Source organism: Leptosomus discolor, chromosome 5 (genome assembly GCF_034619465.1).
Source record: "Leptosomus discolor isolate bLepDis1 chromosome 5, bLepDis1.hap2, whole genome shotgun sequence".
NCBI classification, from domain to species: Eukaryota; Metazoa; Chordata; class Aves; order Leptosomiformes; family Leptosomidae; genus Leptosomus; species Leptosomus discolor.
In genome coordinates, this window is record NC_141395.1 from 34,138,617 (window position 1) to 34,161,299 (window position 22,683).

The following is a 22,683-nucleotide window of genomic DNA, read 5'->3' on the forward strand; positions in this document are numbered from 1 at the left end:
AAAAGTGATTGTGTATCAGTCTCTATAATTCAAAAGAAATTGCTAGAGAAAGTAGCGGAGAAGTGAGACTTGTGGGTCTAGCTGTCCCTTTCGGAATAGTCAGATGTATTTTTATCATCAAAAATGTTTTTATAAGTGAAGTTTTCATATGAACAAAGCAAGTCTTTAAAGAAAATATCAGTGCTAGTCACAGCAAAAACTGTAATACTGTGCCTTAAGGAGATTGCCCTTCAGACAGTTTCAGGTTCATAGTTCAAGCATCATGTTGTGACAATTTACAGGACCTCTGGTGGAGCTTCCATATTCCAAAGTCAGAAAACAAGTATAAAAATAGAGGGGCTCCTTTGTCTCCCCAGGCTGAGCCTGTGTCTGAGTGGCTGAAAATAAAGCAGGGTAAATGTAAGACAGAGCTGTGTGAGACTCGGTTGCTGCAGTGTTATACGGCACTCTAGGGAGAACATGGGCCATAGCCGGACTTCTGCTGCTGTATTTAATGGTACTCTGTGAATGCTGGATACACTTGCAGTATCATCTTGGGTGTGAGTTATAGTGACAGGAGAGATGGAACAGAGAGGGCCTGGCTGCCAGACTGAGAAAGACTGGCCTGTTTCATCCCCTGTATGGTCTGGTTAAACAGGTTTCTACATAAGGAGGACAGTGGTGCCTTTGTGATCTGTAGCTATGTGGAAATGAAGGGGAATTAGAGTGGGAGAAGGGAGGAGGTGGTGGAAAAGAACAACAAAAGAATGAGAGTAGAAACTGTGGGCCATGGTAATTGTAACCAGGGGAAAACAGAACAGTGAGACCACGTAGAGGAACCAGGGAAGTGGGAAGAAGAAACAATGGAGGAGCAAGAAAAAAGGAAGAGAGAGCAGGACATTCTCCTGGTGAGACTGTGTGTGACTGTGGTACCTGGCCAGCCAGGACATTTTTATTTTTAAGCACTTCAGTGATCAGCCAAACAGAGAGATGAGTTTCAGCAAGCCACAAATAATGAATATGAGAAAGAAGCAGCAAGTTAAAAACAAAAAGGAAGAGGTGAGAGGGGAAATAGAAAGAATATGATAGTAAATGGAATAACAGAATGGCACCAAAAAAGTGAAATAAAGAGCTAAAGGGAAAGAAAAAAATTGATCTGGCACCAGGTGCTCAGCTGGCAGATGCTCTGTAAGCCCATGGAAGATGAAGGATAAGATTCAGTGCAACCACTAGCAGGCAGTAAAAATTAGTATTTCCTTTCTGCTAAGTGCTGCTTAGGGCTTGATTCAATAGAAACAGTAGGCACAGGGATTTGTGTGGATCTTCATCAGAGACTCAGCACATACTGGAATGTGCAAATTGATACCTTTTTAATTGTAGCAAAGGCCTCTGGACTACGGGTGGGTAGATGAAGTCAATAGATAGTGGCAGATGGGCAGAGCAGGGACCAGGTGCAGATGTATGGGGCAGAAAGGAGGCAGAAGAAAACCTGTCTTACAGCTTATGGAGAAGCTAGATAAGAATTATAAGAGTATAAAAAAAAAATTCCGTGGCTTTTGCATACCGCACACCCCCCCGCAGTATTCCTGTTGTATGCATTTGTGTAGACCCCTCATAGGGTGGTTGCATCAACTGTGTCAGCCAGTATTTTTAAAGTGAGTCCTAAATCTTTAACTTAGGCGTCGAAAAGGAGGTCATACTTTTGGGAAAAGCAAACTTCCAGCAGGGCCGCCTCACACTCACTAGAGGGGCTGCAGGCCCGTGGGGGAACCATCCCCATTGTGGCAATCCGCAGCGGCCGCCCCCGGGGCTCGCTCCTGCCCGCCTCGGGGCCGCTGCTCCCCCGCGCCGCCGCCGGAGCCCTCCGGAGCCCCGGGCTGCGCCCGCAGCGAGAGGAGGAGCAGAGAGAGGGCCGAGGTGGGGCAGGGCCAGCCTGCCTGCTGAGCGGCGAGGGGTCCGACCCGAGTCCCGCCGTCCTGCCCGCCGGGCCGGGCCGGGCAGCTGTTGCCTCCCCGCGCACAGGCCCGGGCGCACGGGCAGCCCGCGTCCGCGGGGACTGAGCGTCCGTGTCTAGAGCGAGCTTCCCCGCTGCCGTCTGCACAAATTAATCCGATTTTAAAAATTATTTTTCCGGTCTAACGCGTCCTTGCTGCGACAGCCACCGGCTGCCCATCCCGCCGCCGGCACGGCCGCACGTTAAGTGCCGGGCGGGAGGGGGCGAGAAGTCCCATTTACCTGTCAGGTGTCTGTCGGCTTCGCTACGCCCGGGCGCCGGCGGCGAGCGGCCGCGGAGACGCGGGGGGGGGGGGGGAGGAGGGGCGAATTAAGCCGCCCTCACCCCTGCGGCGAGGCTGGGGCAGGGACCAGGGCGAGCGGCTCCGAGCGCCGGCCGCAAAGCGGGAAGTGCCGACCGGGGGGGAGGGGGAACACTGCTGCCGTGCTCCCGCAGCCCCGGGAGAGCGGGGCAGTCCGCACCGCCCGTCCTGGCCGCCGCCTCCTGAAACTAGAGCCCCGGCGGGGAGGAGGATCCGCGGCGAAGGGCGCACCGGGGAGAGGCGGCTCCTGCAGCCCCGTGACAAAGCGCCGGCTGGAGGCGGAGGGAAGCTGCTGCGGAGCTTCCTCGCTCCGCGCTCTCCGAGCGTGCGTTAGGCGTCGCGGGGCAAAGCAGCACTCTGTGCTGCCGTGATGGTGCATTTTTCCTCCGGCTCCGTCGCGGGGATGGTGCTGCAGCCCGACAAGCCCATGGCCGCTGCCTGCCGAGGCCGGGCAGGATCTCCCTCTCTCTTTCCCTCCCGCTTTCCCCGCCGTGCTCGTTTCTTCCCCTCATCACCTCGGCGGCCGTGTGCCCGCTCCGGACCCCGCAGCCGTGATGGGGTTTCATTTTCCTAACGTCGCACCCGCGCGTGATTAAATACCGGCACCCGGGTGCGCGGCCAGCAACTTCAGCAGCGCCCGGGTGTGTGCGTGTGTGTGCGATGGGGGGGTCACGTAGGTGCGTGCCTGCACCCAGGTGTGCGCCGGCCAGGGGCGATGCGCGCACATGTATGGGCGCGCACATGTATGGGCGCGCACATGTATGGGCGCGCACATGTATGGGCGCGCACATGTATGGGCGCGCACATGTATGGGCGCGCACATGTATGGGCGCGCACATGTATGGGCGCGCACATGTATGGGCGCGCACATGTATGGGCGCGCACGGAGGGGAGCGGAGCGGCGCGGCGCTGTCCGGCCCCCGCCCCGTCGGTGGTGCCCGCAGCCGGCGGCGCGACGCAGGGGTCGCCCCGGGCCTGGGGGTGCCGAGCGCGGGAGCGGCGCCCACGGCTCCTCTCCCGCCCGGCCCGGCCCTGCCCCGGGCGCTGCCGCGGGGTGCAGCAGCACCGCCGGCCCCGCCCGCCGGGCCCCGCATCCCGCTCGGCCAATGGGGGCGGCGCGGCGGCGGCACGTGACGCGGCGGGCCGGGACCTGCTGCTTCCCCCGCGCAGAGGGATGCGGGCGGCAGAGCGGGGCAGGCGGCGGCGGCGGCGGCTGCGCGGCGGCGGCCCCTCCGCGCCCTCCCCCCGCTCCCCGCCGCCCGGCCCCTATGGCAGCCGTTCCCCGCCCCGCCGCCGCCCGCACCCCCGCGCCGCCCCGCCGGGCTCCGCCGTTCGCCCCAGCGTCGCGCCCGCGCTCGGCCGCCGCTCGCTGACCCGCCGCCGGCCGGGGCCCCGGGATGCCCAGCGGCCCCGCCGCCCGTCCCTGCCGCCCGCCGCGCCGCCCGGGGGGCACGCCGCTGCCGGAGAGTTGAGTTAGGAAGTCATGGTGCCCTGGGAGCCCTCCCCGCCCCGGCAGTGCGGCGGCGGCGGTGGCTGGACGCTCTGCGACTGCTGCTGCTGGCTGCTGCTGCCCGCCGTGCTGCTCGTCCTCGCCCGCCCTGACAAGCTGGCGGCCTTCCCTACCTCCTTAAGCGACTGCCAGACGCCCACCGGCTGGAACTGCTCCGGTAAGCACCGGAGTACCCCGCGCCCGGCCGCGCCAAGCGCCCCGGTATACCCGCCGTACCCCGCCGGGCGCTCAAAGTTGCGCGGGCGAGCCCGGGGAAGCAACTTCAGAGGATGATGCCGCGTCCCGCTAAATACACGGGAACAGAGAAGGCAAGAAGTCCTGGGCGTCGGGGCTCCCCGCCGTTCCCGGCGCGGCCGCAGCCTCCGGGCACCCCGCTGCCCCCTGCTCCGCGGGGCCAGGCGCGGCAGCCGCGCCCTCCGCCGGTGCGCAGCGAGGCGGCTGCGGGCGGCTCCCCGCGGCTGGGCTCCCGGGCCCCGTCGGAGCGCAACTCCGCTCTTCAACGGGGCAGCTCGGCGTGTGGTTGCGGGAGAGGGGGAGCGGGGAGACGGGCCGTGCGTGCGCATCCTGCGGACGGCTGTTTGCGCCCGGAATTGAGAGCAAATCGGGGTATGGACACCGCGACACCGGGAACCCGGTGACTGTTCCTTAAAGTCGGGCTGACCTTTATAACGAGTTTCCTATGCAGGTCAGCAGCTGACCCTTCTCCGATGTGTAAAGTAGTTCTGAAATTAGACTGTAATAGCCTTCCAGGGGGCAAAAGCGTTTTTTGGTGTAATCTCTGCATCACACATAATACGTTAGATCGGGAGGGGTGGGGGTGTGTGTGTGTAATTTTCACACTGTAAGCTCTTCATTTTAAACATGTAGCAATATGCTTAAGAGCACTCGGATGTTTGTAAAAAAAATGGATGGATTTAGATCTTAATGGGTTTGGAGTCTGATACAGCTTTTTTTATTTAATACCTTGCTGCACGCTGTTGGAGTGGGAAATCAGCTAGCGAAATCTGAAATTCATGCTTGTATTCGTGAACTGAATCTTCAGTCAGATCTGTTCGCTTTTCCTGGAGAAAATGAAGGTAAAGAGCTAGGTTCAGTTAGCAGCTTCTGCGGAACCTGGCACTTCTGTTAACTTAGAGGTGATCAATCTTCATTGGGATCAGGCAGACCATCACGGAAAACACACAGCCTGTTTGTCTTTATTATCGGGGGCTTTGTTGAATCATGGGCTGGAGAAATCCCAGTTTGGATTTTTGACCAAAAGATTTGCGATCGGATGGGGATAAGTTGATGATATTTCCAAGCCAGAGCCATGAAATAGCATAATTACCGGGTGACTTTTGAGGAAGCAGAGTCTGTGAAATGGTGGGGGGGAAAGAAAGTGTGTGAGGTAGTGGGGAATAAGGACTAAGAGAGAGACCGAGGGAGAAACAAGAGGCGAAGTGGAAAACTGAGGACAGGGAAGGACAAAAGAAAATCTGGACTCTTATCTTTTCGTCAACAAGGTTATTGTGCTGTGTGCATTAAAATGCAATCATCCAGTATTGTTCCTCTTGCCAGACCAAAGCTGACATCTTTTTTTTTTTTTTTTTCCTCTTTATATTTGAGGTTACGATGACAGAGAAAACGATCTCTTTCTCTGCGACACCAATACCTGTAAATTTGATGGGGAGTGTTTAAGGATTGGAGACAGTGTGACTTGTGTCTGTCAGTTCAAGGTAAGAAGATTGATACTTTGTTCTCTAATTCACTAATGAGAATACAAATCAAGGATCTTCCTTTATAACCTATCACTTGGCAATTTATTTCTCTATGTGCAGAGAAGTTAGAGGGAAAACCTGGCAGCATCTATGAAAGCTGGCAGGAGAACCAACTGGTGTCAAGAAGACATAAGTTTCTCTGGGAAAATGCAGATGCTGTGGCTTTAAATGTCCATTCTGGTCTGCAGTTTCAGGTTGTGCATTTCTGATTTTTCCATCTCCGTCCTTTTAACAAGGATTTAGAGTCCTTTCTAAATTCATTTCTGATACAGATCATGGCTTATTGTATTCAGAGTTCTGATCTAGTTAAAGAAATGGATCTGTAATGTGCTTATGCAATATTTTCAGGAAGGGCTGCATAGTGACAATGCTTCTGCCTGTTTATCTGCCCAGCTGATCAGATTAAGGAGCAAGCCCTCTGTTCCAAAATCATGAACTTCCTTTAGGTTTTATATGGGGGGGGGGGCTATTACTGAGTAGCAGGGGGGTTTTCCTTCTATTTCTTCTCTCTCCCTCTTACAGCTACAGCTAAATCTCAGACATTCTCAAAGTCAGATCATTTCATTATGAAGGATTCCATTTAATATGTTTTAGCCAACTCACAAAACAGCTGTGCTTTACATAATGACCTGAATAAAAACTGAACAAATTAAAGGAGCTTTAAGCATGTACCAGCACGTGTTGTATGTATGTTTAGGCCGCTGCAGTTTCTTGCATTTTAATGTGGATCTGTGAAGTTGTGGAACTTGTAACACTGATTTCAGTGTTTACAGTAAAGCAGGCCAAATAGTGCACAGTTCAAGATCGTGTACATCTGTAATGATTAATTTATTATTGAGCTTTGATAGACTATTTGCTTTGAAGTATGACAAGTACTGTTTATATTTCTAGAGCCAAATGTGTCCTTGGAGAAACAACCCAAGTGATAAATTCCTTAATTTAAAACAAAGAAGGAATTTTTTCTAACAAGAACAAGGCAGTTGTTTGCTGAAATGCTTGTGTTTCTCACATTGGGAGAGAATTCATATTGACCATGGATTTTTTTGTTCCACTTCTAGTTTGCATGCAATCAAAAATTCAATGTGAGAATGCTCTTTTGAGCATTTGCCTTGGCTCAGCATGTGCAGTGATTAAGGGTTGGTCTGTTTTCTCTTTCTAAGAAAAATCTGTAATGCAGTGAAATGTCTGTGACTTGTCCCATTGCCTGGTGGTAAGCTAGGGCAGGTGGTGTACCCTGAGCACTGGGAACTTAGAGCAGCCACAGAGAGTGCTTGGGTCTTGTCTTTGGTCCCAGTTTGGTGTTGCCATTTGGTATAGAGCGGTAGACTTGTAACCTAGAAGGCGCAAACTCGGATGCTGCTCTCAGCAGGGAAGGAGGCGTTGGGAGTGCTGTTCTCCCAAGGCAGGATGCTGATCCCTGGTGATTCAGGGCAAATAAAGCGAAGTGAACCCCTCTGGGCTGTGTTGTCTCCTCTTTGAGAGGTGAACACTATGTATACGCTGAGTTGAGCAGTTCTGAGGGGGTAGTGGAAACAGATCTAAGGAATTCAGATAATCATTATATAAATATGTAAATGAGTAGGGCAATTGTGGGCCTGATCACTAGTAGATGGATTGAAATCAGCAGTAGTCTTTGGTTTCAGTGTCCTTTGGATCAGGCCCTGTAGACACTCAGAGCTCTTTGTCTTCGTTTGAGCCCTCCATGGAGCCGCAGGGCTGACTGTGACCTTGGAGGGCAAATTACCTGTGGCTGATCCTGCGCTGGCGCTGCGAAGGGCGGTGCGGTGCCAGGGGCTTCTGTAGTCAAATGCGTCAGCTTTGATACAGACAGAGCTTGGGGGGATGTTAGTTTCTCTTGTAACATCAGTGGACAATGTGACAAGCCAAAAAGATACGCCACCAGAGTAGAAAATTAATTTCCAGTGTGGTGTCTGAGGCTGGCCAAGTAAGGCAGAGCCAGCCAGGTAATTTATGTCACAACTAAGGGGGTCCTCCATCAGAATTCAGCTCCCCCGTTTCAGTGACAGCTCTCTGGGGTGATAGTGAGCAAATCAATAGTAGACTCCTCGTCACTATAATTACTTTTTATGTTTTCTCCAGAATTTGCCAGGGGCTTTAACTGCAGCTTGAGAGAATAGACAAGGATGGAAAGCTAATTTTGCCTCCGTACTATTGAAAAGTCCTGGGCTGGCCAGCCTGTGTCTTGAGGAGCTGGGGGAGGCAGAAGTGAGGAGCAGGGCTGCTGCAGACTTGGTTTGGGTTTTTTCAAACCAGAATCACAGGTGTATCACATCTGTCCAAGTGAAGTTAAAATTAATTTATTTTTATTTGAAAGGGTGAATATGATCGGACTGTTCTGGAACACCTGAGTTAGGCTTTCATCCCTGGAGAGCCAGCAGGCATGTGCTGAGAGAGGGATTCATATTGCTTGGCTCTCTGGTTGTACTCTACTGCAAAATGATAGCCCATTCACCGACTCCTTGGAATAAGACATGTGTTGCGTTGGAAAACACCATGTCCCACTTCAATCGGTAAATGCAGACCTGTCCCCTGCTCAGGGCAAGCCCAGACCTTGGTGTTGGGAGGGAGGGAAGGCACTGGGCCAGTGCTGGCTTCAGCAGTGGTGCTGAGCATGGGGGAAATGACCACCCCTTCCCTCCCTGCAAAGAGCAAACTCAGCGGGTCCACCAGAAGGTTCAGAGCTGTGCCAGCAGGTATGTGGTTGGAGACATGGCTCTCTGGGGTCTGTGCTTCAATCTGCCCAAAGCCACAGTCTGGCAGCCTGGGTTCTTTTCCCTTGTAGATTTCATGAATGTGTCCAAAAATATACCAGGTTTCCATCAATGTTTCATGTCTTTTCTCTTTAGTCACCAAGACTGTGGACAGTCACTGTTTTTTATGTGAGGAAGGAGTCCTGTTTTCATGCATGTTGAATCCCTCACAAGCTTCAGTGTTTGTGGAGCTAGAACATCACCTGGCCAACTTGCAGCTTTATATATGTTATATTTCTGAAATATATTTTCATGCTATTTAAATAGTTCAGGACATAGGTGGCATTTTGGGAGTAGTTAATCCATGGGAGTAGGAGGAGGTTGAAATTTTAACAATGTTACCAGGAGGAGGAGTTACACAAGTTACCATTTTCTTAAGAAAACAAACCTTATGCTTTCAATGCCCGGCACTGACCTCAACACTGGCAAAGCTGGTTTGTCCCTGGCTGTGATAGTGGGCACTCAAGGCTGCTAGTGCTGAGGAAGGCAGCCTTTGACTGATACTTGGCTGAATTGGATACGTCATTTCTCTGCTCTACAGCTGTATTTTAAAAACACTCATGTATAAGAGACAAGTGGACAGCATGGCAATATGCTGCTGGATTTAGTGGGATTTTTGACATGGATTTCCCTGAGTGCTTGATAAGCTCTTACTTGGGGGATGGAGAATCATTCCCACGTCTAGGACTTGGTCTATTGAGGCCTAAACCAGTGCCAAAAATGTGTCGCTAGACTGAGGAAAGGGACAGTCAACGTCTAATATTCTCCAGTACTAGCAAGAAGTATTTTATGATGGTGAAGAGCTGCGAGTACTGGATTCAGCGTGGTCAAGTACAAGAGCCTAGCTCTGGTGGGTTAGGAGTAACCTGGTGACTGACATCACAACAGTCTCATCAGTGGTCTTGTTTTCTTTCCTGTGTAACTTCCACTATGGTTTCCTGGTGGCTTTCAGAGCCATCCCAGCTCAAAGCCAAGGCAGGATCTATCTGGAAGATCTCACTTCTTTTGCTCATTGTGGCTCTTGCCTTTTCTGTCTGAATACTAGTTGTCCAAAGGCAGTGGTGGGAAGAGCGGGCAGCAGCTGAAGAAATAAATCTTCCACCAGCACTTTGACTAGTATGAGAAAGCAAAGGCTGCATCACCTGTCCTTGTCATGGAGTGCCCTCTACCTCTGTTGGCTGAAGCCAAGCTTGAGTGTGGCAGGAGCCCCAGGAGAAAGGGGGAAACTTCTACCAGGAGAATTAATCCTTCCTGGAGCCCTGGTGTCTCTCGAATGCATTTTAAAATTGCCAAGCTTTGGAAGAAGTTCCAGCCTAGCTCATAGCAGCTCTGTCATTCATTTCTGTGGATCAGGATTTCACCCTTGATGCTGTATGCTGCTAATGTAGAGCCGTCTGGCCTTTCAGATTTGCGGCTGAGTCAGTGTAAAAGATCATCTCTTGCTCTGGGCAAAACCAGCAGAGAGTTTGCCACTGTGCTTCTTAGGAACAGAATCCAACATTTTTTCTACATGTAACAGAGCCTGTTAGGATACTTTGGGCCAAATTCTGCATTGATTGCTTCGGCAAAAAGTCCTGTGGGTGACAAGCAGATAGAATGTCTAAAGCAAGCATGATTTGATCCTTCATGCTTTAAAAAATTTGTATGATTGTGTTCATTGTCCTGGTTAAGTATTCCAGATCAGCCTCCAGCAATTGCTGTTCAGCTTCTGGATGAAGTTGGCATTTTCTACTTGAAACATTGCTCAGATTTGGAACGTAATGGTGAAAATAGTGTAGAAACACTTTCTAATCAACTGTTTAAAATCTCGGCATGGAGGAGCCCTTTGTTAGGAGTGGAAGGAGAGGATTTCTACTGTTGTGGCTGCTGGTTTTCTTTCTTGTTCCAAGGAAGGGAGCACTGGGGGTGGGCAGCAGCTTGGGAAGATTTAAGAAAATACAATGCATAAGGAAAATGTCATTTGATTTGGCCCAATCAAAATGTCACTCTGACCAACTATGAATAATTTCTTGGCAGCTGCTCTGTGTGGAGGCTGGCAATTAATGCAATCTATGCAATTGTTTGTGTTAATCACTTCTGTAGTTATTCAGTTTGAAGTGTATTTGGTGTTTATATCCCTGGAATTTCAGTTCTGTGTTTTACATTGTGCCTGACAAACACACCTCAGACACTTTGTGGCGTAATACACCTAAATAGGAAGTATGATTTCTTTTTAATTTTTACTTGGATTTAAGCAGAGGTGAGCATTTGTAAATAATAATTGTAATCATTTCATTTGTTATAATTAAACAATGAGGCATACCAGGAGCACGGTAATCATGAGATAATCATATCCCTGGTATAATTACCATGTACAGGATACATCCAAGTATTTCTAAGCCTCAGAGTGTGATTATCTTACGATAACTGCACCCGGTAGGTTGCCCAATTTTCAATATAAAATGGAATTATTTTTATTAAAAAGAACAAGAGAGGACAAAGCTGTCTTTCAGTGGTAGAGGGAACAAAGCACATAGTTTGCAGAGCTGAGCAGAAGTTTGCACCAAAGGCGGGGTGCGCGGTGTGAATAACTTCGACTCTCTGGCTGCATTGCTGCCACTCCTGCCCGCTGGCCGCCGTGGGGAGAGCTTGGACCTTTGTGAAGCTTCCCAGCTGCAGCTCGCCAGGAACAGAAATGTGTCTGCAGAAAGAGGGATGGGTTTTGATCGTAGGTGTCTCAGAAATAATTTCCCTTTGTCCAATCAGTTCTAGTTATAACTAAGTACTTAAATAGAGAGTTATACACACACAGGCGGATGCTTCTGTGTATGCAAATGACTGTCTCTGTAGCAGTGAGGGTGTGTATGTGCAGGAGGAGGGGAAAGCAAGCCTGTTCCTTGCAATTTTTCTGTAGCCATCCAATGGAAATGCATGAACTGCTATTGCAGATGCGAGGAGCTGCTTGCCTTGCCCATATTCCTTCTCCAGGAATGCTCCCACCTCATTCTCACAGGGAGAGGCCTTTCTGGGGCACTTACTGAACACTTTGCCTGTTCAGATTATCTTTTACCTAACCTTTTCAAGTCTGGTTTATGCTCCTCTGCCTTTTGTCTTTTTAAAAATCCCCCCTCCCTCTCCCCTGGTGACTGTAAAGGTGAAGAGGAGGAGGAGGGTCGGTGTCTCCCCTCGGTTGTTTCCCCAGGGTTTAACACTGGAAGGGGGCGGGTGGGCACCCAAAAGGATGCTGTGCCACCCTGCTTGTGTAACTAACATTGCTGCTCTCTGTCCATTTCTATCAGTGTAACAATGACTATGTGCCTGTGTGCGGCTCCAACGGCGACACCTACCAGAATGAATGCTACTTGAAACAGGCTGCCTGCAAGCAGCAGAGCGAAATACTTCTAGTGTCCGAAGGATCGTGTGCAACTGGTAGGTACAACGCAATCCAGGCTGCCTGTGGACCTTGCCATGCTCCTCAATAAAATAACCTCCAGGCTGCCTGTGGACCTTGCCATGCTCCTCAATAAAATAACCTGTGCATGGCAAAAGCTATTTGAATCCCTGCTTTCAGTTCATTATGGGTTAATTCTTTGTGGTCTTAGGCATGAGAATTTGCTGCCATCCTTCGCTTTTAAATAACTACCTCAGTATAGGCTCACAGTCTATGATACAGTATACCTTTGACACTGTTTTGAAGAGTGCAGCACAGAAGTTGATTTCTTTTTGTAATATGTATCTTGTGGTGCTGATCATCTTATGAGCTGTGTACACTTCTGAGCTGTTACAACATGTAACTGGGAGCAGATTAAATGCGCAGATGTCTGATAAATGGGCATCTGGATTACCACAAACCTCCCCATAATCTGGAGAGATAGAACGGGAGCATTATTGCCTGCAATCCATTTTCTTTGGTTTTTCCTTAGGCATGTAGGGCCAGGTTCCCAGCTGGTATGATTCAACAGACCACTGGTTGTAATGAGCCCTGCCAATTTATACCAGCTGAAGATATGGCCCAAAACACACTTAATGAACAAGTCTGTGCAACAGGGTTTTCTTCTGGAGTTGGAAGAATTTATTAAGAGTGTATGTGAAAACTGACTGGCACTTGAGACATCCTTGCTTAGCTCTGAGCATTAGGAGCTATTTGTATCTCTGCTTTTGTGAAACGGCTAGAATGGTGAATGAGCAAAATGAGTCAGTAAAACTGAGTTGCTTATGTGTGTTTCTTGATGTTTTTCTTTGGTGCTCAGTATCTGTTAGAGGTGGGCAGTGAAGTTAACTTGAAAAGAGCAGGAGGAGTAAGTCTTAGTTCTTGAGAGAGTTCTTTAAACTTCAAGCAGAATTTTTTCTTGGCTGAGGATGGAGGAGTCAATAAAAGGTGCATTAGACAAACTTTTTGCAGTGCTGTAATTTTGTTTTTCATACACCTGAGAGAAAATAAAACTTCTTTCCCTGTAAATGTTCTTCTCTGAAGCTGTTACCTGACAGTTTTCAAGAGGAAAAAACCAAATACTGCCATTTTTTTGTCTGTAAATTGGTATTAAATGGAGCTCAGGCTGACAAAGTCTATTGTGGTGTTGGATTTGTTCAACTTAGTAAATTCTCTCAGCACAATAACTGGTCTTTTTTTTTTGTTCAAACTTTTTGATTAAAGGGATAATTTTAGTGCATTGCTACATCTTTTCTTAAACTTGCTTGCCTACTGGCAATGGCTGTGTTGGAAGCATTCTCTCTGAAATACATTGTGCACTTCAGAAACAGAGAAGGAAAAAAAAGAACTTTCCTGAAGTCTTGATCATTTGGTCTCTTTTGCTTTCTCCCAAGGAGGAGGCTCAGCAGAGAGGGGAGCAGTTATGTACCTCAGGTTTTCCCTGTGAGATGAGGCAGAGAGAGGGTGCTCAGGGCCCGCAGCAGAGATCTGGGCTGATGCGAAGTCCGGCAGCAAGCAGCCCTCCTGGCCATGACTGTCAGGGATCTGGGCATCGAAGGGCAGGGGCAGGAAGAGAGACACCAGGTCCTTTTCCTCCAAAGAGCCAGAGAATACGGTACCTTGCAGGAGGCAGGAAACAGCAGGTGTTTTCTTTCTCTGTGCTGGGGAGACCTGGCACACCTCTGCTTCCCAGAGCCATGGGGGCCTTGGGTTGAAGACACCTTTCTTTCCTCAGTAACTCATTTGGGAAAGAGCATTGGGACAGAAGATCAGATCAGGAAAATGCAGGAGATGGTCACTGGGAAAAACATCATTTTTTCTTCTCTTTTCTAGCCCCCTTTTGCCTCTGTCCTATGCTGTCTTGCTATGTAAATCTGCCATTTTAAGCCATTCTTATGACAGGTTTATTTAAATAAAGGTTTTCCTTTTTTTAATTTTGAGCAATGATGGCATGTACAAGCCAGTTCAGATCCAGCAGACCTTGCTGTCAGTAAATTAGATCTAACAGTTCATAGGGTAATTGAATCCCAAAGCAGCCTTTCCAAACTCTTTCTGTTAATCTTAGTTCTGATAAATGGATAACCTCTTCACTAAGGGGGAGGATGGGATGACAACCTCCCTCTCTTCCCCACAAAAGAAGTTCCTCTTATGGATTATTTTTGTAACCCTACATATGTGTGCATTTCTGTGCTTTGCCTTGCTTAGAAAGTTTCCTAACGAAGTTCCGGGCTTGGCAATTTTGTGATGTTGCACTTTCTAAATTTGTGACCCTTGTCATTCCAACCAACAAAACATTGAGCAGAGGAAAAGTGAAGATAAACCACTCAATTTTGGAACTCAGCAACAACATCAAGAAAAATGGCGTTTTAATCATTTATCTAAAGACTCTGAATAATAACAATTTCAATGGTTTATTCCAACTAGTTATGAGATGTCACTGTTTTGTAAAGATAATGACATGAATTTCCAATTGATCTGGCCTCAAACAAATGGGTTTAAAAAAATCTCTTTTGATGGTGAGGGTTTAGTAGTGGCCAAGTGAAGTAACTTTGCACAACTGTTGGGAACAAAGCTTTATCAGTTCAGTACAACAAAATGATGCAGAGGCTTACAAGGACATTACAGCACTCCAGGGCTTACGTTATTTTAGTCTGATATAGAGACTTTAAAGAAAAAGAGTTGAGACATGAGAAAGATGGCTTGAGTGAGCTACGTTCAGATTAGATCTCTATAATTTACCCAGGGATGACATCAAATGTAGGTACACTGTAATACACTTAACTGAACAATCTTGCTTTGCATGCTTACAGGACATCATGGAGCACAGGAATATAAATTTCTTTCTGTTCTTTTCTCAGATGCCGGCTCAGGATCTGGGGATGGAGGTAAGAGCCACCTTTTAATATCTCTGTCCTTATGTGTATACAATTGTCTTTCACAATTTCAGATTGTAAGAGGTTATGCTTTGCACTTTAGTTGTTACACTACATACTGTCTTTTGTTTAGCATTTTCCCTAAAAAAAAAAAGAGCTATTTTGCATTTTAGTCAAACTGGAACCTAGTAATGACATGCTGTTTTCTAGGGAAATTCAGAAAGCTGTGTTACTTCTAATAGGACTTGGAATTATTCATAGTGTGTGCTAGGAGCTCTATCTCCATCTACTGGGACAGTTGCACTCATTTGTTTTATGTTTAGGGTAATATTTCTTTTGTTTTTAAAACATGAGCCAAACCCTTGGCTCCTCCTCACTGGAGCATTCAAGCCAAATATTTTGTGGTTACAGAGAGCATTCTTTCAAAGACACGAAGAAATGTCGCAAGGAAAGAACGATGGGTTTTAACAAGAACAGCAGCAGCAAAAATGAATGTGGAAATAGTCCAGACCCTTTGCTGCGTACAGAAGATACTGTAAAATGTAGGCAAACTTGCATTTAAGTTGGGGGTTGGGTTTTTTTATTTCTTAGATGCAATCGTTTATCGGTTTGCTTGTTTAACACTGGTTCTAGGGTTTGTGACCAATCATTCTTGGAAGTATAAGTGTTGGGTCTGGGTAGTGCCCTGCCTTAGGGCAGGGAGCGTGACTTTTGGGAGCTACTTGCGTGATGGGGCTGGGAGGGCCAGGGCTAGTTTGAGTGGCTATGGAAGATTGTCCTTAAGAGTTACTCTCATTTCTGCCCAAGCTCCTTGAGTGAGCTCTAGAAGCCCTGTGGCAGGGGAACAGCAAGGTCAGCATCAGGCTGGGATGCCGCTGGGGCAGCCACCAGGAGCTGAGCCAGCTTTCTGCATAAGACACAGACAGCAGGTCTGGGCTCTTACCCAGTTTTATGGCTGGTCCTGGCTGGATTCAGGTTTTTCAAATACAGTCCCATTATTTGGCAAAGTATCACCTAGTCCTCATGTAGTTTGGTAACCAGTATGTTGGAGGGTGCAATGTGTAGGTTAAGTATTACTTTCACCTATGAAGTCAACATGAGCATGAGGCACTTGCAAGGGACTCAATTTTCTCATATTGGACTCGGGCTGCTTTCCAGAAATCAGAGTGCTTTAACATGCTTCATATCTGGCTCCCCAAAACCCACAACCTAAAATTCTACTATTCATTTTTAAAAGTTTTGTCCAGCTATTCCTATTTTACTAAAGTGTTGCACCAAAGAAATTTCTTATTCAGCGCTTAACAGAAATCTACAATTTAATTTCTATTTTTGATAAGGTTTTCATGCATATGGTCAATAAATCAGTTTTCAAATGAAGTTGCACAAAATTCTTCATGTATGTACCAAGGAAAACAGATAAGATTTCCAGTTTGTTTTATAACTGGGAAGGTGGGGAAACAAATTTGGTCACTTTCTAAAAGTAATGAATTCCATACTCGAAAAACATAGGAATTTAAAAGCATGATTTCCAAGCAGTTTCATTCTAAAAGCTAAGGTTGACAAAAGACGAGCAGAACAGGACCTTGGGGACTGACTGGGCAGATAGTAAGGAAGCAGATTTGTGAGGGAGACAAAGCGAAGCTGGTGTATGTGTTTAAAGGTCTAAAAAGCTGCCTTGTATTATTCAAGATTTAGGAGGCAGCTATGGCTGTTCTTAAAGTACAAAGGTATATTTATGCGCCCTAAGAAGCTAAATCCAGCCCAGTAAATGTTGTCACTGCATCACTATTTACTAGACACGGTTTTGTTGTAAAAGCTGTAATAAATTTTAGATGTCATCACAGTAAGTCTTGTAAAATCCACTCCAACAATCATGAGTGGGATGTTTTTCTATGAGAAGCCTGAGGTCTTAGGCAGTCTTGTGTGTTTTCTGTTTTTATGAAAGTTTTTCTTTCTTACGCATCTTCAAGCAGTCTTGGTTACCAAACTGCTGACCAATGAAGCATCATTTTTTGCAAAACTACAGCCATAGGGATCCTCCCAGCTGGCCATACCTCTGCCTAAATCAGTGGAATGGGGCTGTCCTGGATGCTGTAGGTGTCGGAGGTGCTGAGCATGTCTACAGCAAGGTACCTGAGATAGCTTGGATGCTGGGAGCCCTTAGGAAGAGCCATTCTCTTGCTTATAGGTCCCGTTTCTTGTTGCCATTGGAGTGCTGGCAGGACACAGACTGGCACAACACTTCAGGATTGTTGTTTGCTCTATGTTGCATCTGTGTATGTTGTGTTTTTCAGAGCTGGCAGACTTTCTGCCAAGGTTCAAGTTTGTGCAGCTGTTATGATGTGTCTTTGGGAGGTTCCTTGTAGGCAGGGAGACCCAGGCTGGGAGCCCTGGGGACGGACAGGTTGAGCAGTGCTTCCTGGGCACAGATTAGGAGGCTCTGGTTAAAACAACAAAAAGTGGATGGACTTCTACTTGAAGGCCCCTATAAGAGCTGATCCTTCAGTCTGAATTGCTGAGGACTGTCCTTAGGAGCAGGAGTCTCTACCTCTCAACGCTTGTAGGGAGAAAAGGAATTTGCTTCTTACCAGAGCCCCTCCATATTATTCTTATCAGTTCCCTTAGTGTTTTTTGTATATCACTCATCAAGCTGTGAGATGAGGGAACTAGCTTTTCAACAGAGTTGTGTCTCATGGTTGGATTTCTTTGGTCTGATAAGGTACAAATAGGAAATTAATTCAAATTGTGAACAGGTAAAAGACACTGTGTTTTTTCTGGTTCTTGGAACATGGCAGGTTTCTTGCTTTGAGGTGGTTTCCCCCATGACTGACACCAGTTCAGCTCTCAGTACTGCTTCTCCCTCAGTGGAGGTCATCACATGAAAATATAATTGGTTAGGGGTTCAGAAATTGCTGGAAAGGTGTTGGTGCAATGGACAGACATACGGAAACACACTGTGTGGTCGCACAAGCCTCGTTTTCTCAGGAAACTGAACAGAGCAGGAACAGGATAGGCAGAGGCCATGTTTTGTCTGCCACATTTCCCTTCTGTATGTTTCTTAGTTGGGTTTGCAGAGAAGTCTTCTCAGTTTATTGTTTAGGATTTGGGGGGTTCTGCTTTTCTATCAGGGATGCTGGGATCAGAGAGGTCCCTTGAGGGCTTTCCAGAGGTGATTTAATCCTTCTTTATGCAGCAATAGCATACCAAAGTCCCCTTATTTGTAAAGTGATGGGGAAATCTTAATCTCGTTTGATTACTGATCCTTCAAGCATGCACTCTTGGGTATATCCAGTAAATGGATAAGAACAGTAAGTGTTCAAGTTTCTTACTGCAGAAGGCATTTTTCCCTGTAAATGAACACTAAAAATGCAGAATCAAGAGCCGTTTCTGTTTTGATTGCAGAAGCTGGGAGTATGGTGTGGAATTATTTAAAAACCCGTATCCCAGAAAGATGCTAATCAATGGCAGAAAGAATGAATGTGAAACAGTTTATACAGAGAGTAATTTAAAGAGATTCCATTCATTTTCATCTATGCCGTTTTCTAGACAACTGGGTTTTTTTAGAACCCAATGATTCATGTTTTGGTCTTGAGCAGCTTTATAATGAATTCTTGCTCGTTTCCTAGCTTCCTTCAAACAACGACAAACTCAAGATGCAGTATTTCATTATAGCTCTTAACGTGCTAAGAATATCTCTCCTAGGTTTCTTTTTTACATTGAAAGCTACTTTCCCCTCCTGGCATTACCTGAGTTCTTAACTCTGTTGATTGGCTTGCATCCATAGTTTGATGGATTTACTGTGGGAGCCTATTGCACTAGGTGTTTCTGCAATCCTCAGCATGGCAGTGCATAAGCACCTATGTTGAATTAGTTTCAAAGCTCATTCAATTTCCATTCAAGTCCTACTGACTTCAGTGGGAATTGTGTGGGGCCTCTGGGTATACAAATCTTATCCTAGTTTGATTTTTACGTTAATTCTTGATGATCTAGACTAAAGCAGGATGAAAAAAACAAGTCATAATTCATCAATATCATTTTCACTGTTTATTTTACAGTAGCATCTAGAGGCACTTATAATAAGATTAGGACTCCATTGTGGTACACCCTGATACTGTGAGGCACGTCTTTACAGTGAGGGAGAGAATAAAATCTGTGAAGCAGAGTCTGGATATCCAAGTTGGGCAAAGGCCGGAAGTTGCATCACACTTCAGCGGCTGAATTGGGAATAACTCATGCTGCTTTAGAGCCAAACCAGTGTTGTATCTTTTGAACCACGCTGTTTGTCAGCAGACCCACATGTAATCCAGAAAGAACTGGAGATTATACTGTTCTTAAATTTATTCCTAATTTGTTAGATAAACCTGGAAATCAGCAACCTTACAAACCATCATCTTTCCCACCTCTGTCTATCTCTCTCATTTTGTGTGTGTATTTTAAGGATGAGGGTAGCTGGCTGGCTTGTTTGTTTGTTCGTTCTTTCAATTTACCCACTCAATCTTATCCAGAAAAATGAAACTTCTGCAGCTCTTTGTAGGTGCCAATATGTAGATTTAATGATAGATTTGGAATTCTGGTCTGCCTTTCCTGTTGGCTTAGAAATATGTGAGTAAACACATACATGTTATAAATCCGTATGGAGCAGCAGTAATCTTGAAACACTAACCCAGAGAAAATAGGGAGGAAAAAATTAGCACTTTGAAGTCTAATTTGAAGCCTAAATTATTTTTTAAGGCAGACTGTAATGCAGCACATGTATCCTTTTTCTTTTTTCTCTTTTTTTCTTTAATCAACAGGCAAATGGCTACTTTGAACCAATTGCATTTGTACTTGTCTCCATGCTGGTTTTGTATGACTAACTTGAGTTCAGCAGCTCTGCTGCTTATCCGCCAATTTCTCTTTCTGCTTTATTACAAGGTTGATTGATGGACTGGGCTATGCAGAACACAATGAATATTGCTGTAAACACTGTCCTAGCAATAACACCTGAGCCAAAATAGACTGTAAAACCTGGCATGTATAGTGGTTTGAATGAAGCAGTGTATAAAATGCAATGCTGATAGACACATACACACACACATGTTTTCAATACTGGGGGTGTTCTAGTTTAACCTCTGAAAGAAAGAGGATTTATATTTTGCACTATAGATCCTGTCCTTTCTCTGCCTGGGTGTAGTGGGTGATACAGGCTTCCGTCATATGAATTTAGAGTATCTGCTGACGCCATGTGCTATCATCAACTCCAGTAAGGCAATAGGAAGGCTTCTTCAACTCTAATTTAATTTGGGAACTATAATTTAAAGCAGCATCAGAAGGTACAGAATCAACTGTAAGCAACGTGCACTGACTGGGTAAATACCTCTGGAGGGAATGTTTAAATCTTAAATGATTGACCTGACTGTGGATGGTCAAATATAAGTCTCCTTTGTTAAACAGGTTTTTACCTTGTTAACCTCAGCATGGCACTGAGCCCAAACCAATAACCTCTTTGAAAGGCTGGGTTTATTAGCTCAGGCTCTTCACTGTCCTAACATGATTACATGACTTCTAGTTCAGGGCTGATGCACATCTGACCTATATAAGAGTTAGGTCAGGAAAAGCCAGTTAATGTCTCTTCTTGGCCTTTAAAAATTAGGAAAGGATGAAGTTCCTGACTTTTTGTTGACTAGATGAGAAGCACTTGGGCATTGGCAAGTGCAGAACTTCTAAGCCCCTGCTGTGGGCGTTTTGTGCTGGGTAGGATGCATTAGTGGTTTTGGAAATCTTAGGAAGGTATGGGAATGACGAGAATACCAGCTTTTGGATTCCTCTCAGGCCCTCATGTGAGCTAAGTACTGAGCTAATCAACCCTGCCTGACTGAGCTGTTCTAGCAAATCCCCACAGCTCCTGTGAACTTGGAGTTCTCCAGGGTTATGTATAAAGTACCCCTCTGGGAGATACTGATTTTGTATTTAGTTGATTGGGTTCTGCTAATGCTTCTGCTGCTTCTGAAGTTAGAATGCAAAAATTCAATGGAAAGTGATGCATTTTATTCCTGCCCTTGCTTTCTTATTAATAGGCCAAATTCTTTCTGTGTTCTTGATGTGAATGCCCAGGTCCCATCAAGCAGACCATCAATACTGAGAAATACTGTGGGGAAGAGATGACCCATAGTGAATGATTTGTGGCCCATTTTCAGCCATTCATGCAAACCAAAGAAAATGAAGAGAAGATGCCATAAAGATCCACAGATTTTCATAGACGAGAAGTAGGAATGACATTCATTCATAGCCTCCTTTCTAAATTATGCAGTCCTTTATGCTTTTTAGTACTTCTTTTAAATAGTTCAGAGTTACATAAGGAGACTGTGAATGGAAGATGCCCACCTACATCAAAAAGTACTGAGAATGCTCTGGTTTTGCTTTAAAAGTCAAAATTGTCTGTCCACATCAAAACAGAGTAAAAAATCCAAAATATGCTGTCTAATCATGTGCAATCTGTAAATCCACAAATAACTAAGTCATCAAACTGGCAAACAAATCCTATGATACTCCAGCAAACAGGTTAAAAAGGGGACGTCCGATCACAAATATTTATTGGTCCGTTATTGTAAACGCAGCAAGAGAAAGACATAGTGGACTAGATTTGTCTGCTACATCTCTGTAAACCTGGATTAATTTTCCCTGTGACAACTGTGGGGTCACTGGAGATTAGCCGTGATGACAGTGAGAGGTGAATCTAGCCCACCGTTTTGCTTTCCTGTGCACAGAGTTCTTCCATAAGAAAGAAAAATGCTTCTCAAGCTTTCAAGTGGCTCTGTCACTCTTACTACGAGCAGCTTACTTCATGGGGTAAGATCATGCATTCAAGGACATGCTTAAATTTTATCACATGCCTAAATGCCATTGACTTTAAGGTTTTCTTTTGAATATGGATATCTTGCAAAGTGGGGCCTGAGGTAGCCTTGGAGTGACCAGAACTACTTCAGATCCTTGTGCATCTCTTGGTTATATATTCTGTGGTTTAGTGATTGAAGAAGCTGATTAACTATGCGCTTGCTTTGAACTGTTTTTGGCATGACATAGGACTTTGTTAGAAAGAACAAATGGGATGAAAACTGCCAAGTCTCTCTCAAGGTTCATGTACTCACTTTTCTTTAACTCTTACATTTTAGACCTCAGCTGCATCTGGCAAATTTAATATATTCTGCACTCGATGTTTAAATTCCCTTTTCTCGAAGAGGCTTTCTTTCCTTTCCGAGATTGGGAAATAAAACCAGAAATTTTGCCTCCTGTCTTTGAAGTCAGTGGGAGTCTTATCTTCAGGAAGGGCATGACTGATTCCCAGACACTTAGCAAACTGGAGATTGCCACCTACTTTATGTAAATGTACATACAGGACAAGTTTAATGAGTGTCGTGCAAGCCCAAGAATTCAGAACAAATCATAATCAAATCCAGAGAAGTTAAAATTTTATGGTACAGATCTACCAGTTCTTAAGATATTGCTACAAGTCTTTCAACCCAGGTCTTTAAATAGTGTTACAGAAGATGCATAGTTTTTCATTTAAAACAAACACATAAAATGGTTTTAGTCCTTGTTGCTCAGGAGAATACTTGAATAGAAGCCCAAAATGTTCAACAATAGTGAGAATGCCAAATTACGTCTTGAAAATGTCATAATTCAGGGAAGAAGAGGTCAAAACTCTTCCATGATATTTCACATTATTTTTTTTAATGCCTTGGAATTATTGATCTCATTTGTTCTAGCTGCATAGGGGTTAGATAATGATGGTGCCTAAAAAAGCAGCTACTGAAGCAGGACCCTTTTTACCTCAGCAGCCCCAAATGTCTTGCAGGCAGGACTTCAAAGAGAGCTAGTTAAAGGACTTTAATGTTGGTTTCTGATAAGTCTGAGAACATGGGAAAGTTCTGAAGGTCTGAGAGAAGGTAGGTGTATGGCTATTAAAAAGAGTAGGGGAAAAATATCCAGATATTTATAGACCTGTCAATCTGACATTGATTGAGGTGAAGCAAGACATACAGACCCGCAGCTGCTTAATAAAGAAATGAATGAGAACTAATGCTGAGCAA

The 22,683-nt window shown here is 45.9% G+C and overlaps 1 protein-coding gene across 1 annotated transcript in view; it reads left to right on the forward strand.

Moving 5' to 3' along the window:
• The first annotated feature begins 3,777 nt into the window (after nucleotides 1–3,777).
• Nucleotides 3,778–22,683, forward strand: part of TMEFF2 (transmembrane protein with EGF like and two follistatin like domains 2) — a 131,133-nt gene continuing 112,227 nt past the window's right edge. Inside the window, exons 1-4 of the mRNA XM_086465609.1 lie at nucleotides 3,778–3,961; nucleotides 5,410–5,519; nucleotides 11,611–11,740; nucleotides 14,600–14,626. Of these exons, the coding sequence (XP_086321735.1) occupies nucleotides 3,778–3,961; nucleotides 5,410–5,519; nucleotides 11,611–11,740; nucleotides 14,600–14,626 (451 nt within the window). The remainder of the gene's footprint in view (nucleotides 3,962–5,409; nucleotides 5,520–11,610; nucleotides 11,741–14,599; nucleotides 14,627–22,683) is intronic.